This window comes from Myotis lucifugus, unplaced genomic scaffold (genome assembly GCF_000147115.1).
Source record: "Myotis lucifugus unplaced genomic scaffold, Myoluc2.0 scaffold_5, whole genome shotgun sequence".
Taxonomy (NCBI): Eukaryota; Metazoa; Chordata; class Mammalia; order Chiroptera; family Vespertilionidae; genus Myotis; species Myotis lucifugus.
This window is the reverse complement of record NW_005871053.1, coordinates 4,121,496-4,139,918: the sequence shown is the minus strand read 5'-3', so window position 1 is coordinate 4,139,918 and position 18,423 is coordinate 4,121,496. Positions and strand designations below refer to the sequence as shown.

At 38.6% G+C, this 18,423-nt stretch overlaps 1 protein-coding gene across 1 annotated transcript in view; it reads right to left on the bottom strand.

Annotated features, from left to right (window-relative positions):
• LOC111823321 (zinc finger protein 385B-like) overlaps window positions 1-14,056 on the bottom strand; it is a 71,429-nt gene extending 57,373 nt beyond the window's left edge. The window contains exon 1 of the mRNA XM_023744430.1: window positions 13,922-14,056. Within this exon, the coding sequence (XP_023600198.1) occupies window positions 13,922-13,958 (37 nt within the window). The 5' untranslated portion in view covers window positions 13,959-14,056. The remainder of the gene's footprint in view (window positions 1-13,921) is intronic.
• Window positions 14,057-18,423: the final 4,367 nt, after the last annotated feature.

The window sequence follows — 18,423 nt, the reverse complement described above, 5'->3', positions numbered from 1 at the left end:
CACATGTACCAAGGAAATGATGGTTTAGTGGGAAATTAGTGCTTTGCATTTATATACTATAAATATAAATGATGATTTGTTTGAAATATGTAACTTTGATATGCAAAAGATAATAATTCACAGTATAATATTAAATATTCTTTCAAAATAGACTAAACATATATGTTAAAATCAGAATTGCCTCACATTCCCCCCCACCATTATTAACTGCTACCGAGTAAATGCTGCCTTCATTGAGGCTGAGTTGGACGTACATATTGCCTTTCTTGCATCATGTTATTTAAACATAACATACATACATACAAGCAAAAGTCATTAGGATACAATATATGTAACCAGCATTAAAGCAAGAGATGGAATCTCCCCCAACTCCCAGAAGTCTCTCCAGGCCCCTGATAATCATTTCCTGCTTCAAGGGTAGGAAATGTTTTTAAACTTCCTAAAAGTAGAATTCTTCAGTATTTATTTTTTGTGAGTTTTGTCCATGCTGTGTGCATTTATGTAAATCATTCATTTTCATTTCTCTGTAGTATTCTATTGTATGACTATATCACAATTTATTTATCCAGTTTACTGAAAATTGACATTTGAGTATTTTTCAGTTGTGGTTATTAAAAATTATGCTGCTATGAACATCTTGCATTTTGGGGACATAGGTATACATACTTGTAGAACTGAGGGGCCTGCCTTATTTAGTATTGTTCATTTGTTTGTAACATTAATACTTTGAAACACAGAGTAAGATAGGGATAGGTATGAAACCAAAGAAGAATATAAGAGGTAAAAATACAAAGAACAGCTGGACTAAAATGTAAATGTTACTTATTGTTTATTAATCCTTTCACCATGAGCCCATCATATCACATATCATTTAGGGAGGAAACTCTTTAAAGTATAACGTGATAAATAACTGAAACTTGTGAACACAAACAGCAGTGTGGTGGTTGCCAGAGGGAAGGGGGTAGGGAGAGAAGGAGACCCAAATATATGGTAACAGGAGAAGATTTGACTTTGGGTGGTGGGCACACAGTGCAATAGACAGATCCTGTAACATAGAAACCCACACCTGAAGCCTATATGTTCATGTTGACCAATGTCACCCCAATACATTTATTTTAAAAATAAAGTATAACATGAACTCATTTCTGCTTTGTAGCTTGACTAAATAAACTTTTTTAAAAATAAATCCTTTACTCAATTTTATCTTTTAGATAATTTGCTTCAACATTAAACAAACTATCATTCAGTGAGTGGCTCCATTACTGCTAAAAAGGATGTGCCAAGGGAACCTAAAAGGAAACATTTAGAGAAGAAATGACTCTTGGTTTTCATGAAGGTTGAGAGTTTGAAAAATACAAACCACTTCAAGAAAAACTACATAACCTTTCCTTTAAACAGGCCTACAAAACCAAATCACAGGCAACTGTATTTCTGAAAATATTTCACAAGACGTGCGTGATTTGAAATATATGGGCTTTATGGATTGCCGGGCTCTGTGCCTGGATATCTTCCCAGAGATCATCTCGTGTTTTTATTCCTAGGATCAATAGTGTCAGCAGATGTGAAGGCTTGTTAGCCAAGTACAGGGATTTAAAAAGAAAGAAAGGGATGGAGATAAGAAAGAGGGAGGGAAGAAAGGAGGAAGGGAGACAGATAAACAGAGAAGGGAGGGAGCGAGGGAAGGAGAGAGAGGGGGACTCAAGCATTTCAAAAATCCCCCAAACAGTAACTCAAAGAATAGGACAGATAAAAAAGAAATTATAAAGGAGTGGAAGTGCTTGAACAATAACTACACAGAACATTTTACTGAGTGACTAGGTTTTAGTTGAGAAATACAACCAGCTCTAAAGCATACACACCATTCCACATCTTTCCAAGTCATTCTAAAATATAATAAAAAATGAAATGTGAAAATGTTTCTGATAAACAATTCCATGATCTTGATAATATTTCTCCACATAGCTGAAGACACTTTGTTCACTGAAAAAGCATTAAATACTCTCCCAGGTCTTCAGTGGTTAAAAGATCTTCTTGTAAATGTCTTCAGGAACACAGTCATGTGTCACTTAGTGGTGGGGTAATGCTCTGAGAAATGTGTTGTCAGGTGATTTTGTCCTGTGCTAACATCATAGAGGGCACTAAGATGGAATAGCCTGCTACACACCTCTGCTATATGGAATAGCCTATTGCTCCCAGGCTACAAACTGGTAAGGATGTTACTATACTGAATACTGTAGGCAATTTTAACCCAATGATAAGTATTTGGTTATATAAACATATCGAAACACAGAAAAGGTACAGTAAAAATATGGTATAAAATCAAAAATGCTACACCTGTGCAGAGCACTTACCATGAATGGCGTTTGCAAGACCTGAAGTTGCTGTGGTGAGTTGGCGAGTGAGTGGTGAGTGAATATGAAGGGTAAGAGGTTACTGTGCACTACTGTAGACTTTATAAATTCTGTGCACTTAGGCTACACTTAATTTATAAAACAAGAGATTAAATCAAGCACAAGAGAATGATGCAATCAAAAGATGCCATAAACATGAGATGAATGAGGTTGCTGCCAGCGTAACATAGAATACTGTTTTACAGCACTTTTCTTAATGAATAGAAAAAAGTACACTGCAAAATCACTATAAAAGTGTAGTATAGTAGATATAGAAACCAGTAACATAATCATTTGTCATCTTCAAGTATTATGTAGTGCACATAATTGTATGTGCTATATTGCTATACTACCAGCAGCACAGCAGGCTGCTTTACACCAGCATCACCACAAATATGTGAGTGATGTGTTGTGCTAGAATGTCATGACGGCTACATCAGTACAGCTACAACGTCACTAAGCAATAGCAAATTTTCAGCTTCATTATAGTATTACTAGAGGCCCAGTGCACAAAAATTTGTGCACTCGGGGGGGTCCCTCAGCCCAGCCTGTGCCCTCTCGCAGTCTGGGACCCCTCGGGGGATGTCCACCTGCTGGCTTAGGCCCGCTCCCTGGGGGATCGGGCCTAAGCTGGCAGTCAGCTTAATTTGCAGGAGGGTTAATTTGCATGTTTCTTTTTATTACATAGGATGGTGCCACTGTCGTATATGTGGTCCATCATGGACTGAAACATCATTATGCAGCACATGACTTAATGCTAATTCACTTATCAGAGAAAAATTAAATAAACAAACAACTGGACATCTGCATGCAAAAAAAAGAAAAGAAAAGAATCTAGACACTAAGATTACACCTTTCAAAAAAGTTAACTCTAAATGGATCATGGACATAAATGCAAAACACAAAACTATAAAACTTCTAGAAGATCTCATTGATCTTGGATTGGGCCACAAGTTTTTAGATACAATGCCAAAGGTATAACCCATGAAAATAAAATTTGATAAATTTGATAAGTGGAACTTCATTAAAATTTAAAAATTCTGCTTTGTGAAGACATATTTAAGAGAATGAAAATGTAAGACTGGGAGAAAATATTTTCAAAACACATATCTGATAAGAGAACTTGTGTCCAAAATATACAATGAACTCTCAAACACAACAATAAGAAAAGAAACAACCAAATTTAAAAAGGGCAAAAGATCTGATAGACACCTCACCAAAGATTTACAGATGTGAAATTAGCATCTGAAAAGATGCTTAATACTAAAGACATGCAAATTAGAAAACAAAGACACATCAGTATATACCTAAGAGAATGTCTAAAACACTGACAATGCCCAATGCTGGTGAGAATGTGGAACAACAACCCTCATTCACTGCTGGTAGGAATGTAAAATGGTACAGCTACTTTGGAAGATGGGCAGATTTTTACAAAACTAAACATAGTGTTACCATAGGATCCAGCAATCACTATTCCAGGTATTTACCCAAATGAGCTAAGAACTTATTTCCAGACAAAAACCTACACACTTATGATTACAGTGGCTTTATTCATAAATGCCAAAACTTGGAAGCAACCAAGATGTCCTTCCAGAGGTGAATGGATAAAGAAATGGTGTTACATAATAGAATATTATTCAGCAATAAAAAGAAATAAGCTATCAAGCCACAAAAAGATGTGAAGGAACCTTAAATGCACGTTGCTAAGTGAAAGAAGACTATCTGCAAAGCCATATACCATATGATGCCAACTATATGACATTTTGAAGAAGATTACTGGTTCCCAGTGGTTGGGGAAGGAAGGGAGAGATAAATAGGTACAGCATAGGGGATTTTTAGGACAGTGAAATTATGTTGCATGATACTGTGTAATGGTGGATAACCATATGCATTTGGCAAAACTCATAGTACAGTACAACACAAAGAGTGAACCCTAATGTAAACTATGGACTTTTGTTAACAGTAATGTATCAATATTGGTTCAGCATCTGTAATTAACGTACCACACCAATGCAAGATGTTAACAATAGGGGAAACTGAGGAGTACAGGAGAGGGAGTATAGGGAACTCTACTTTCTCCTCAAATTTTTCTATAAACCTAAAATGTCTCTAAAATATAAAATATATTAATTTAAAAATTATATAAACTGATTTTTATTTTCAGGCAGTTAAAATATCTGAAAACATACAATATTACTTATGATATGGAAAACAAGGGAAATTGTACTTAAACCCTGAACTAAAGATGCCTGGTCTGTGCAGACTTCCTTTTCCAGACAGCATCAGTTACTGTGCATTTACAAAGTGCCAGGCACTCTGTTACACATTTGTATGCATTAGCTAAGTTAATCCACACATAACCTCATGAGGTAGATATTGTTATCCTTGTTTTTCAAATAAGGAGGAAGGAACTTTCCCAACTCACATAGCTAGTAATTGGTAAGCAGGCAGACTGACCCCACTATGCATTCTTAACCCAGTGCCACACTGCATTTTACTGCAAAGTAGAGATTCAATAAAATTACATGAACGTCTCCCATGGGTTCCAAATGTATCAGATTAGTTCACTTAAAAAAATAGGTAAAAATGGACTTATCATCTAAATTATGTTTTATTTAAAAAAAAATATCTGTGACCTCCATATACTACTTGGCTACACTTGCATGAAATGAAAGTATAATCTCTAATTTTCCAGAAGTAGAAATGCTTGCAAGCAGATACCAATGCTTTTATGACCTACAAGTTTGACCAAATGCTCTTTCCAAGAGAAAAAAGAGAGGTGAGTTTTGGTGTAGCCGGTAATAAGTACAAGGGCCAAGGGTCCAAGACCCCTGTTGTGGCTCGAGCTCTGCCACTTCTGTGCCAAGCATGTCTGTCTCTTGGGACCTCAACTTAAAAAGATGGATAGATAAAATCTCTGAGGACCTTCTAGTTCTCGGATTCGTGCATTTTGGAACTTGGAGATTATTAATTCTGTGACAGAGAAAAATAACTCAGTCATAAGGCATTAACAAATTATGAGAGGGCGTGGAGTTTCAATTTAGGCAAAACTGCCTTAGTGTAATGACCAGCCGTGGGCTTGAAGTTCTGAGGCAGGGCTTCTTGCGAAAGGCAAGTCTCTGAGTTGCAGAACAGTAAATTAATTAAACTGTGTTAGTGTTAGGAGAATGAGTTCCAGTTGGTATCTTGGTATCTGGGTAACCAAGGCTCTATGCAAAACTGAAGAAGAATAAAAATCTGGCTAGTGCTGTGTTTACAAAGGAATCTCCCTCCTCCCACCGAGGCTGCCTGCTCCCTCACTTCCCTCCTTCACTGGGCTTGCATCCCAGGATGTTCCTTGAGGTTGCCTCTGTGCTACAAAATACGTATTCACCTCTTTGAAAAGTGCAGTCTCACTGCAGCTCCTCCAGGATTTAGAGAAAGCAGACAGATTGAAATTAATCAGGCTACAGTATAAATGGCTGAAAGGAGCTTAACCCTTCCAGGGTCGGTATTTGCATTTTCAAAATGTTAATATACATACACTTTTCAAAAGTGGAATTTGGGTAAGTAAGAGGAAGTTTTGTGGGCTTTTAAATTTTTTTATTAGTCTTTCAGAAAGGAAAGAACATGATTCTAGGACATCCTGCCTTTTACTCACCGCACCTTAGACCATCAAATCAGAAACACAAAAACAGACACTAAGCGCTATTAACCATAGCTAAGATCTGGAAACAGCCCAAGTGTCCATCAGTAGATGAGTGGATAAAAAAGCTGTGGTACATTTACACCATGGAATACTATGCAGCTATAAAAAAAGAAGGATCTCTTACCTTTTGAGATAGCATAGAGGGACCTGGAGAGTATAGTGCTAAGTAAAATAAACCAGTTAGAGAAAGACAAGTATCACATGATCTCTCTTATATGTGGAATCAAATGAACAAAATAAACTGAGGAACAAAATAGATCCAGAGACACAGAAGCATGGAACAGACTGACAAATCCCAGAGGGAAGGGGGGAGGGTGGGCGAGGAGAGAATAACCAAAGAACATGTATGCATACATGCATAATCCATGGACAGAGACAATAGTGTGAAGGCCTTGGGTGGAGCATGAACCAGGTGGAGGGGGGCAATGGGGGATATCGGGGGGCATCTGTAATACCTTCAAAGTAAAGAAAATAATTTTTTTAAGTGCAGACAGATCTTGAAGTTAATTTGTTTGTTGTTGGCATTGATGTAACAATTATAAAATTTGGGAAAGGAATTATTGTAGCTACAAATGAGTAAATATTAGCATATTGTTGTTGTTGGGACCCAGGGTTTTTCCTTTGTGGGAGAAGGAAAAGACAGATACAGATGAAGGAAGGAGAAAAAGAATGCTGTGGCGTGAATGAGAATTAGAGGTATCCTTAAGAACCTATTTGTGTGTGATGGTGTGTGTATTTATTTACTAGCACTGTCCACTGAATGGTTCTAGAAGCAATGATACCACCAACTGAAAACAATGATACCCTGTTAGGAATAAACACATCCAGTTCCAAAATGTTGCTTCCTAAATAACATCCCCACTAAAACAAACCAGGACATTTGGGAGGAATCGCTGATTTCTGGTTTGGAGAAGGGAAAGCACAAAGTAAGCCTGAAGCCTCTCTTTGTGGTGAAAAGAAGAAAGGTGCTCAAAATCTGATAGGAAAGGTCTGCTTGTGAGAGCTCTTGCTAGTTAAGTTTGGGACAATTATTGTACCGAAATGTATAATGAGAGGAATAGATTATAACATAATGAATGTTTAAAAGTTCCTGAGTCTACACTGATTTTTTTAAAGTGGGGAGAGAAAAGAGACATTTTATTTACAAAAGTAAGACAGCTAATGAGTATAGAAAAAACAAACAAACAAGAGAAGTAGAAAGTCATCATTTTCACAACCATCATAGCAATAACTGATTCTGGAAAGATGCATCTGTGGCTGCTAATATCATTAAGTGCAAAGCTACTAGGAAACAAGATATTCACAGAATCTCAAAGTATCTCTCCACAGATTATTTATTGATTGCAAAAGGAAAAAATACCTTTATAATGGGGAAATCTGGCAGCTATACCTTTGCCAGTGATCAAGTTTAATAGTATCATAACATCCTGAGCCACCTGATACCATGCACTATGAAGGACACAGCATCACCTATGGAGCCTTCTTGCCAAATATATTTAACCCAAATCTAATCAAGAGGAAACATCAGACAAATCCAAACCCTCAATTCTGCAGAACAATTGGCTTATACTCCTTGGAAATGTCAATATCCAAGAAGTATAAGGCTAGGAGACTGTTCTGAATTAGAGGATACAAAAGACATATGACCATCAAAAAATCAGCTATAATGATTGGGACAATTTTGGAAATTTCAATATAAGGAGTATGGTAGACAAAAGTATTATGTTGGAAATTTCCTGAGTGTGTGAAATGTCATGATGTCTACAACTAACTTGAAATGCTTTAGCAAAATAGAACAAAACCATGTATCCTATATAATAAAATGCTAATATGCAAATCAACCGAACAGCGAAACGACCGGTCACTATGACGCGCACTGACCACCAGGGGACAGATGCTCAATGCAGGAGCTGCCCCCTGGTGGTCAGTGCGCTTCCACAGGGGGAGCGCCACTCAGCCAGAAGCCAGCTCACGGCTGGTGAGCGCAGTGGCGCTGGCGGGAGCCTCTCCCACCTCCGTGGCAGCACTAAGGATGTCCAACTAACAGTTTGGGGAGTGGGCCTAAGCTGTCAGACATCACCAAGGGCTCCCGAACTGCAAGAGGGCGAGAGGGCGAGAGGGCGCAGGCCAGGCTGAGGGACACAAATCTAATCAAGAGGAAACATTAGACCAGTGGTTCTCAACCTTCCTAATGCCGTGATCCTTTCATACAGTTCCTCATGTTGTGGTGACCCCAATTTCATTGTTACAAATTGAACATAATTAAAGCATAGTGATTAATCACAAAAAACAATATGTAATTATATATGTGTTTTCCGATGGTCTTAGGCGACCCCTGTAAAAGGGTCGTTCAACCCCCAAAGGGGTTGTGACCCACAGGTTGAGAACCACTGCATTAGACAAATCCAAACCCTCAATTCTGCAGAACAATTGGCTTATATAAATTTTGTGCACTGGGCCTCTAGTGTATATATGTAAAGAAGAGAGATAAAGCAAAGTTGACAAATTATTATCAATCAGTGACTCTACATGAATGGTTTCATAACTTTTCTGTGTATTTGAATTAAAAAAAAAAAAGGGAAGGGTGGGAACCCTGAGATAATAGGATACTTTTATATGTGTGTTGGCCCCATAACTCTGAACTCCATATTCTCCAGGTGGGGCCTGGACCTAATGAGGTACATGTAAATTAACAGGTGCACCACAGTGCCTCGGGGAGGCTGGGGAACTGCAGGCTGCGAGAACCCCAGCGCAGGTCTTTGGAATGTGGCACTTGACGGAACACTGTCCCTTCCTTACTGTGGCCTTCAGGGGCCTCACTATGTGCCCCTGTCACTATCAATTCCTACCTCTCTGCCCTATACATTATTGCCTCATCCCCACTTTCCTTTCCGTATTTCTCATGTCCATCAAGGTCCTTCCTCCTTGGACTTTGTGTTCTCTGTGCCCTTTGCTCGGGAAGCTCAGCCTCCAGACCCTCCTGTTTCTGCAGCATTCAGATCTTGTGGGTCTTGGCCCAGCGGTCCCCTCCATCTGGGTGTCCTTCCCTGACACCAGCTCTATAGCAGCCCACCATTCCCCACATGCGCTCTCAGAGCACCCTGTTTAAAATTGTTTTTCAGGCACTCACCCCATGGCACAAGTTAGAAATGATCATATTTACGCATTTATTTATTGGTGTTTTATCTGTCCTCCCAGGAGGGGGCCTTGTCTCTCTTGGTCACTGCTGTAACCCAGTGACTCGATCAATACCTAATGTACGCCATAAACACTTACGGACCTAATGGACCGATGGTGCTAAACCACTGCAAAGCCCTGCAGATTAAACGCTGTATTGCTTCCCCCACAATATTTGCATTCAGAGCAATAAAATAAAAATGCAAAATAAGAGAATTTCAGTCCACAGCCTTTCATATTTCTTGTAAAAGACTGTTTCAAGATACTGGAATCAATTCTTTTGGTTCCTAATGAAACAGAAGCATCTTTGCAAACAATCACAAATCATAGCAAACTGGACCTTCCTGTCCTTGTACCAGGGGATATAACTGCTGCTTTGTTTGCCCCTGGAGCTCCAGTCACCAGCCAGAGGAAAGCATTAAACAATCGGAGGCGGAAAACAAGTCTGCCTTTCCACTTCATTAAATCATATATCTTTTTTACACGTGAGCCACCAGGCTATAAATCATGGAAGACAGAATGAGAGCTAATTAAAGGGTCAGCTGAGCATATCATTTTCAATTCCTGGCACCCAAAAACTGAGATTGCCAATAACTGTGATAAAACCCAGAGCCTTTGCTAACTAATAAAGCAAGGACTTTCAAGCTGCCAGCTTGCTAAGCCATGTTTTCACACGTAAAATAATCTACATAGAATATAATTCTTATATGGTAATGAAATTTTAGGCATTTATCCCAGAGTGCTCCGTTAAAATATATACTTAGATTTTATTTTATTTTATCTTTGGTAGGATTACAAAGTAAAAACAAAAAAACAAACAAACAAAAAAAAAAACAGTGGATTGTGTTATATTCCAGGTTGAAGTTCACTCCTGAGATAGGAAATATTATTGTTTTTAATGGTATTTAGATGGCATCTTTCTTCCAAAGTACATCCAGGGAAAGCAGGTTAGAAAGAAATTCCACGCGTCAGGAGGGAAAACGAAAATGGAGTTAGACCAAGATGGCCAAGGTCACTAAACAAGTCAGTAACTGTTCTGAGAGCAGAACCTGGAGACAGCTGACTCACCGTGGTTTTCCCTCTTCCAAATACACTGCTTCATTTAGAAGGTATTTTGAAGGTATTCAAGTTTATGTATTTTATATTTGCATTCCCAACAACAAAGAGCTTCCACATTAGTAAAAAAAACTATCTTACTTAGACACGATAATAAATATCAAAACTATTTATTTTCCTTCTTTTAAAGATCTTTATACTGATAGTTATAAATGAAAGCTTGAGATATAACACAATGAAATAGCACAGTCAGATATAATACAAGATTATAGTTTTTAAAAAGAAGAAAGATACTTTCTATCATTATTGTCATTTAATAACTTTAAAAATAAGGTGCATTTTCAGAGGTTTTGCATTATGATTAGAATTTTACCAACTTTAATACTACTTCAGAATCACAGCTAAAATTTCAAATGTTAAATACACCCACAGTGTATTTATTAAATCTTTAAAAATATAAATTTCCAATATTTTCTGTTCAAGTCCTAGGGTAGAAAAGAATGTTTCTCTCTGTGAATACAGAGGTGAACAAGGTGAGAATTAGTGAGTTATACATATCAAGTTTCCAAAGCTATGCCTGTTTCTAAAGCCTCTTTCCAACATGACACACATTTCTCTCTGTGTCCAAGTATAGGAGGTAAAAAAAGAAAAAATAAACCAACACACCAAACAAAAAAGAGCTTGAGCACTACATACAGCATTCAAGAGATTTCTTGGATCTTTCCTCATCTTATGTCTTGAACATGAACTACTGATCACAACACTGACACTTCAGTATGTGCAAAACCAGAAAAACTACACAGGAAATCCTGTCTGTACAACTGATTTGTCTTTTTATCCCTCATACCAAAATCTTCATGTACATGGAGTGCCTCACTTGTGATGACATGGAAAGTGTGGTTAATTTCATTTGCTACTCTTCATCCTAATATCACTACTATAATACATAGGACACCATCCCCTCTGCAGATCCAAGGAAAATGCTTACTGTATTGCCATTTCCAAAAGAAGATTCCTTAGGAAAAGGAAAGCACAGGGATATAAAGCTATATATAGATAGATATATAAATATCTAGATGGCTAAATCTACAAGCAAAAAATAGCAAATGAGAACACTGGAAGCTTCACGCTATCTCTGGTCTGCCCTATTTGAGCACTATTCACTCTGCCTTAAAAGAGAATCAGTAAATTTTGTTTACACGGGTAGAATGCTCACAGAAATGAAATTAAGTTATATAAAACTACCTTTAAAATATATTTTTTCACTTAAAAAAGAGTATGAACCAATATTAAATAGACTAAGAGCCAAATATCAATTATTATTGTAAAAAAAAAAAAGGCATGTTGCTGTCCCTTTCAAAAGAGGAGAAAAACTATCAAGATTTGGCATTTCTACTTGGATTCTTTCGGATAACTCTTCCCCTGAAGAAGATTCATGACTGAATCTATAAGACAATTCCTGAGCTGTAGTCAGCTAATGGCCTCTTACTTATACTTTAAAATTCTTTGGAGACATATTAAAGAACAGTTTCAAACACTCTAGTCACTTAACCATCCCATAATTCCTCAGTCTGTTGCTCCCATTAACCTCCCAACACACCTAACCCCATGGACCTTACCAGAGAAAACTGTGTGCAGATGAAGTCCTTCCCATCACCCAAACCAACTCAGAGCTCGCACCCATTAATTTTCATGGAAAATCATTAGTCAATGAAATGGAAAATTTTCCAGCCAATAGGTCACAAAATAAAATGGCCTTTCTTGACCAGTGAATAAATATCCTTATGCACCATTACTTTTAAATTGAATATTCAATTTTAGGGTACCATTTGAAATGATGTGAGGTAAAACACAAAAATGGACATCTTGTGACATGTCCCTGTGTAATTCAATTCTTTGTCATGTAAATCTTTACCATTCACAGACATTCAAAAATCAAAGTGTTTCAGATGGCTAACTTTATCAGTCCGGGTCCCAGCGAGAAAGAAGTCCACCATTCAATTTGGGAACATTAGAAGAGGGCTTATGTTTAAAGGACTATTTATACACATATAGTCAGGGTATACAGGAGCCACAAGGATACTCGGGAACCAGGGGTTGGAGCAGAGGGAAGGGCAGTTACTGAACCTGGAAAGGAGACGAGACCATGGAGAAGGCCACCTTGAGAGGAACAGTGACCAGCAGGGGACACAGCCAGTCTACGGTGCCCTTCTAGGGGGGATTGGGGGATATATACTCTGATCTCACTCTCCTGCCTTCGTCCTATCTCCTGTCAGCATTTTCCATTAACCAAAACCAACTACAAGGCAGAGACCAAGGGATTCTTTAGATTCAGTCCATGCAGGTCAGCCTTACAGAACAGAGAAGTGATTGAACAAGGTTGAGAGTGGATCTAGAGGGGCAGACAAAAGACATCCATATGGGCAGAGCAGACCACACACACTCCCATTCTAAGATTAAATTACAGATATATGTATAAATACCAGAGAATAAAGGCATTCACACAATGCAGGAATAGATGCAAGTCCCCTAGAACAGCCTGTCTTGTTCCCCGGAGTCCCTAAAAGGCACAGAAGCACTGGCAGTGCAAGGCAACATCTCATTGAGTAAGAGCTGCTCATTCTGGCGACACAAAGTTAAATCCGTATTCAGGAAGATTTTGACATAATGTTCTATGAACACTATGCAAAGGAGTTTGGGTTGTCTATGCACAAAATTGAATCACAGAAGTTCTTTGATCAGAGCAATGCCATGATTACATCTTTGTTCAGAAAGATTTCTGTGGTGGCACTGGGGTGTTCAGATTAGAAGAGGAAAAGAATGAAATCTAGGAGACCATTTAGAAAGCCATTACAACAATCCAGGAGAGAGATAAATTCAGTATTGTCATTCTGTGGCTTATACTTTTAAAAACCCCTGGTGCCTAATATTTTGTGATATATAAGGCCAAACACAAAATTTGTTCCTTCCGTTTTGAAGTTTCTATATTCTCTCACTGATTCGTTTTTGCTTCTTTACCTCCCAGGACCAATCATTCATTGAGTCCTAGTGAGTCTAACTTCTACCTTTCCTCTTATTTCTGCCAGTGCTTTGATAAAGGCCACATTTATAGCACAGACCAGCATTTCCCAAATTATGTGCAAACTGTTCTGGAGGATTCCATGAAAAACGCAAGACTTCTGGACAAATATTTTGGGAAAGTCCTGGGATAAACACATTTGAATCATTTGCTTATATGGCTTATGAATTCCTAGAGAGGGGTTCCTTATTTCACAAAAAATCTGGTGACATCTCCATATACAGCGGTATAACTCAAAATATAGATAGCAAAATGCTGGCGTGGACAAACTATGGTTGTCCCAGCATTTCTGTAAAACTTCAGTTAGGCGGCTGACATTTTTGTATTTATTGCCCCCAGGAAAGAGATTACATAGCGCAAAGCAAGGAAAAAGGTAATCAATTCTTGCAGTTTGAGTTTCAAACATTAAGGGAGCTCATGGGCAACAGACTTTGAAGAACATGAGTAAGAGCAAAGCTTCCTACATTTAGACTAGATAAAAGGAAGGGAGAGGGAAATAGTCAAAGGGTAAGTGAGAGAGTTTCAACTTACGTGGGTACCTGAAAAGGGGACCCAGGTCCCAGCCCATTCACCAGCTCTGTGCTCAGCCATGATGGAGGTAGAGGTAACAGAAACTCCAGAAGATTTGGTGGAGCTAAGGGAATCTGTGCGTTCCTGGAAAGATGGAGCCCTGAGAAAAAAACAAGACTGTAAATAAAATGGCTAAAATATAATTTCATATCTATGTTGGGATTTTTCAACCTCAGTACTATTAACATTTTGGTCCCAATAATTCTTTGTTGTAGAGGCTGCCCTGCGCATTGTAGGATGTTTATCAGCATCCCTGGCTTCTATCTACTAGATGACAGTAACATAATTGCCACCCCCAACTGGGACAACCAAAAATGTTTCTAGACATTGCCAAATGTCCCGGGAGGTAAAATTCCAGTTGAAAACCACTGGTCTGGGTAGATAGAGTACTGTCTCAGAGAGTTTCTACCAGGTGCAGTATAGGTTGTGAGTACCTAAATGAATCATTCTGGAGGATCCAGAGCATGGACAATGTACTAGAACATGAATAAAGAAAAATAAATGCAATGGCAATGGATGCTAGAGAGGGCTGATCATTCCCAAGGACAAAATGGTGCACTCCCCAAGATGCCTCCACATTATAGCTGTGATGGTTAAGACCAGAGATACTGAAGCATCCTAGGAGGCAAGCTATCTAAGTTCAAATCCCAGGTCTAACCATTAAGAGCTTTTTGACTTTGACAAATCACTCAACTTTCTGAGACTCAGTTTCCTTGTCTGCAAGATGAAGTTAAGAGCATATACCATATAGGGTTAATATAGCAATTAAATGTGTTAAAATTTGTGAACTTCCTGCTCTTTACAATAAAGTTTTGAATGAGTGGTACTTCTTATCATGTTTATAAACATGCCCTGGAATTAAATCCAAGTCAGAGAAGAGTATGACCCTGGATTGTAAATAAATTTCTACCATCAAATCCAATGAGGCTCACAATAGAAACTGAAATTCATAGTTGGTCTCTCTGCATCCAGTCTAAATTCTCTGTTTGCACCCTTCAATGTATCTTCATACCACCACTGGTCATCATATTAAACTTCAAATCTAATCAGACAATGGGTTTCCCATTATCCATAGCTATGGTCACAGAGAGATGCTTCAATAATTCAAGGCTGTGTGGAGGACAGTATGGCATGAGGATCCAATGGGTTTCTGTAGGAGATTTTATATAAAAATTCTGTGTTCCAAAGATATGTCTGAAACTCATTGGCCTACTAGATGAAGATTCCACCAGATGGCAGCCAAGGCCACCCATGAGTAGCCCTTCCCCATCCATCCAACTGCTCATCAACACAACCCCATGATCCAGCAGGAGACAGTCACTGGTACACAGTACATGTGCCATTAACTTCATAGTTTAGCACATGCTATTTCATTTGCTTGGAATATGTTTCTCTATCCTACAGAGGGGATCTTTTGCTGTGAAACATGGTCAGATTTGAATGTTTGAAAGAAATGCATGACAGGAGGACTTTTGAGACTTTGGTACTGGGTCAGGGGCAGGGGGCTGCTTCATGTGCTGTAGGACTCTTAACCAAGGCTGGGGGTCCCTATGTAAAATGCACAGCTTCTCTAGATGATCACATTCCCCCACAAAGTTCTGCCACAGCACTGGGGCACTCCAAAGAAGCAGACCATTGGATCAACTAACCTTACAAAATCAACCTCTTTTGCTGTTCTTTCATATTTCCCTGCTTCCCCTTCGCATAAGTCCCTGCTATTCTTTCCTCCCAGGATATAGTCCCCTCAAGGGGCCTTCAGAACACCAAAGCCAACCTCATTTCTAATGTATAGGCAACTTCTGCTTTCATCTCTACAATGCAACTCTCCCCTGAGGCACACGGAGCACAGAGGCCTGGCTGCCTGATGCAAAAGCAAGGAAACACACATCTAGAGTGAAACACCACTGTGTCACAGTGAATCAGCATTCCACCTGTGTGTGCATCTCAGTGGTCACAACTTCTTTCTTTATACTTTTCTAAAATAAGTTTAGAATAGTTTTTTGGTCAGAAAAATATACTATTAAAAGAAAAGTCCAATTGGTACACACATCTATGTTACAACACCATCATTCAAGTTAAACTATAACATAGGTAGATGACAAAAAGCAGTGCCTTGCCCAGTAGCTGCCTTCTCCCTTTTGCAATCCTTCAACCTGTTCACTTGGTGATGAAAAATGCTGCTATTACCTCGGAGGGTCCCCACTCATTGCCTTCATTCGTGCAGTTCAATGCCACAACCCATCAGATCACCTCCTCCTCTGTCCCGTTTGGCAGCCAGTCTCAGGACTGCTGCTGGTTTCCCATCTGTCAAACCCAATCTATCTTCAACACTGAAGCAGGGCCTGGAGAGTGGACTGAGCAAAGACAACGAAGGCACACTGGGTTCACCCTCAATTTGACTGACTTTGAAAGGAGAAGGAGTGCTAATGACATGGAAAAGTCTCTAGCAGGGACTTGCTTCCTGGCTTTGCAAGAGTTTGGCTAGAAGTGGGCTTCCAGCCTGGGAGATAACAACCCCATACAGTCAACAGCTTGTGTCGTTTTCCCAGCTACAAGGATTCCTTTAACCCTAGCAAAGGGGAGCAAGGTAGCATCCATTTTGAACAATTCTGTGTAGTGTGCCCATACTTCTTGTGATAGCAGATTGGTCCAAAGAAGATACCTAATACAAGCTAACCAATTAGATAGAATGGTATATGCCTGCATAGCCTCCTGGGAAATGGAAACCAATGAAATTGCCTCTCCCATTTCCTAGTTGTAACCTAAGGTAAGGCATTTAACCTTGCTTGGTCTATTTCTTCATATGTAGAAAGAACAGTTGAACTAAAGATGTATAAATTTTCTTTTTGCTCTTTTACGGTTTTCATGATGAAGGTCAGTTGTAGAGTCAGTAAGGCCTGGGTTCAAAATCATGGTGTGTCAGTCACTAGTCTTATAACCAAAAAAAGTTCCTCAGCTTCTTAAGTATCAGTTTCATCATTGTAAAACGGAGATGATAATAGTACCTACCTTGTTATTAAATGACATAATACATGCTAAGTGTTTAAAACACAACCACACAGTAAAGCAGCCTACGCCCTCTAGTTACTATTGTTATTGTTGATATTTCTATATGAAACATAATTTATATTTTTTAAAAGGAAAAACACCAACCAAGGTGAAAAACACCATAACTGTTCAGTCAAATGAACTTTTGAATAAGATCCAAAAATTTGGCTCAACATTAGTGCAAAGAGCTGTGGAGAAGAAGAACAAACAATCAATATTACTCTCCAGACATGTGAACATGTACAGGATGTTTAATTATGACCCAAGAAAAAAAGGTAACACTATTTGTCTCCAGCTCTATCACAGAACTTAAATAAAAATTTAATAACAAATGGTACTCCAAATACAAACAGCATTAGGTAAAATCATAACTCTCTAATGAATGATAAAGTTTATAAGCTACTCAACTTGGAGAACCATGCTGAAGAATTATTTTTTCCATTGTCTTTCTTTGTAAACTTGTCTTGATGACATATACAATATCAATGTAGCTGGAATATTCCTTCCTTCTTATGTCAAAAGCATAATGCTCACTACTGCAACACTATATAAGATTGATTATCTCAGATCCAATTGATTTTCTCACTCCAAAAATGACCCTAACACCCCTAAAGGTGGTAATGTTTTAAAACTCTCAGAATAAACTAGGTTGTCTATTGAGAATATTTTTCTCTACATAAATGGTACACTCCAGCAGCAACTTATTGACACAGATTTACTTATATATGTAGCCTTATCCCAGTTGAGGTCTTTGGTGAATCACATGATCTGACAGGGTACAATGCAATGAATTGAAAAAAGGTAAAAGAATATAAGACAAGTAAGTGAGAAAAAATAATACTAAAAAAGCCAGTGCTGCATAATGTGGTGTAACATAATGACAGCCTGGAGAGATGGAAAATCTCAGCAGTAGATGCGCTGCAGTTGAAGAAGGAAGTTGACCCACGGTACTTCAGCCAGAAAAAAAAATGTCATTCCACCTGTAAAACTGAAAGCAAGTGCCACAGAAATCAACAGGGACAGGAATCAAAGATAAAGTCATCATACAAAGGGCATGTTGCATCTGCCTCTCACATAAAAACTGTATGGATCACATGCATCATATATTTCACATGTAAAGACTGGCACTCTTATTCCATTTTCTGAGCTCGTATGTGCAAAGCAACATGTGCACAAATGACCCTTTCAGATGGTCACACCAGGAAACTGGCAAGAGTTTCCCTATTTGGGGGATCATAGGGACTCTGAAGGAATGTAAGGACTAACTCATCCATTATCATTTAATTTACAACTTGATATCAGATGCCCTAGAATCCAGAGTATGTTTAGGTGGTCCTAAATATCTCTGAACCAAATAAATCACTGTCATCTGTCCCATTCAGTTATGTTGGCACTATCAAGAGTTGTCATGTTGT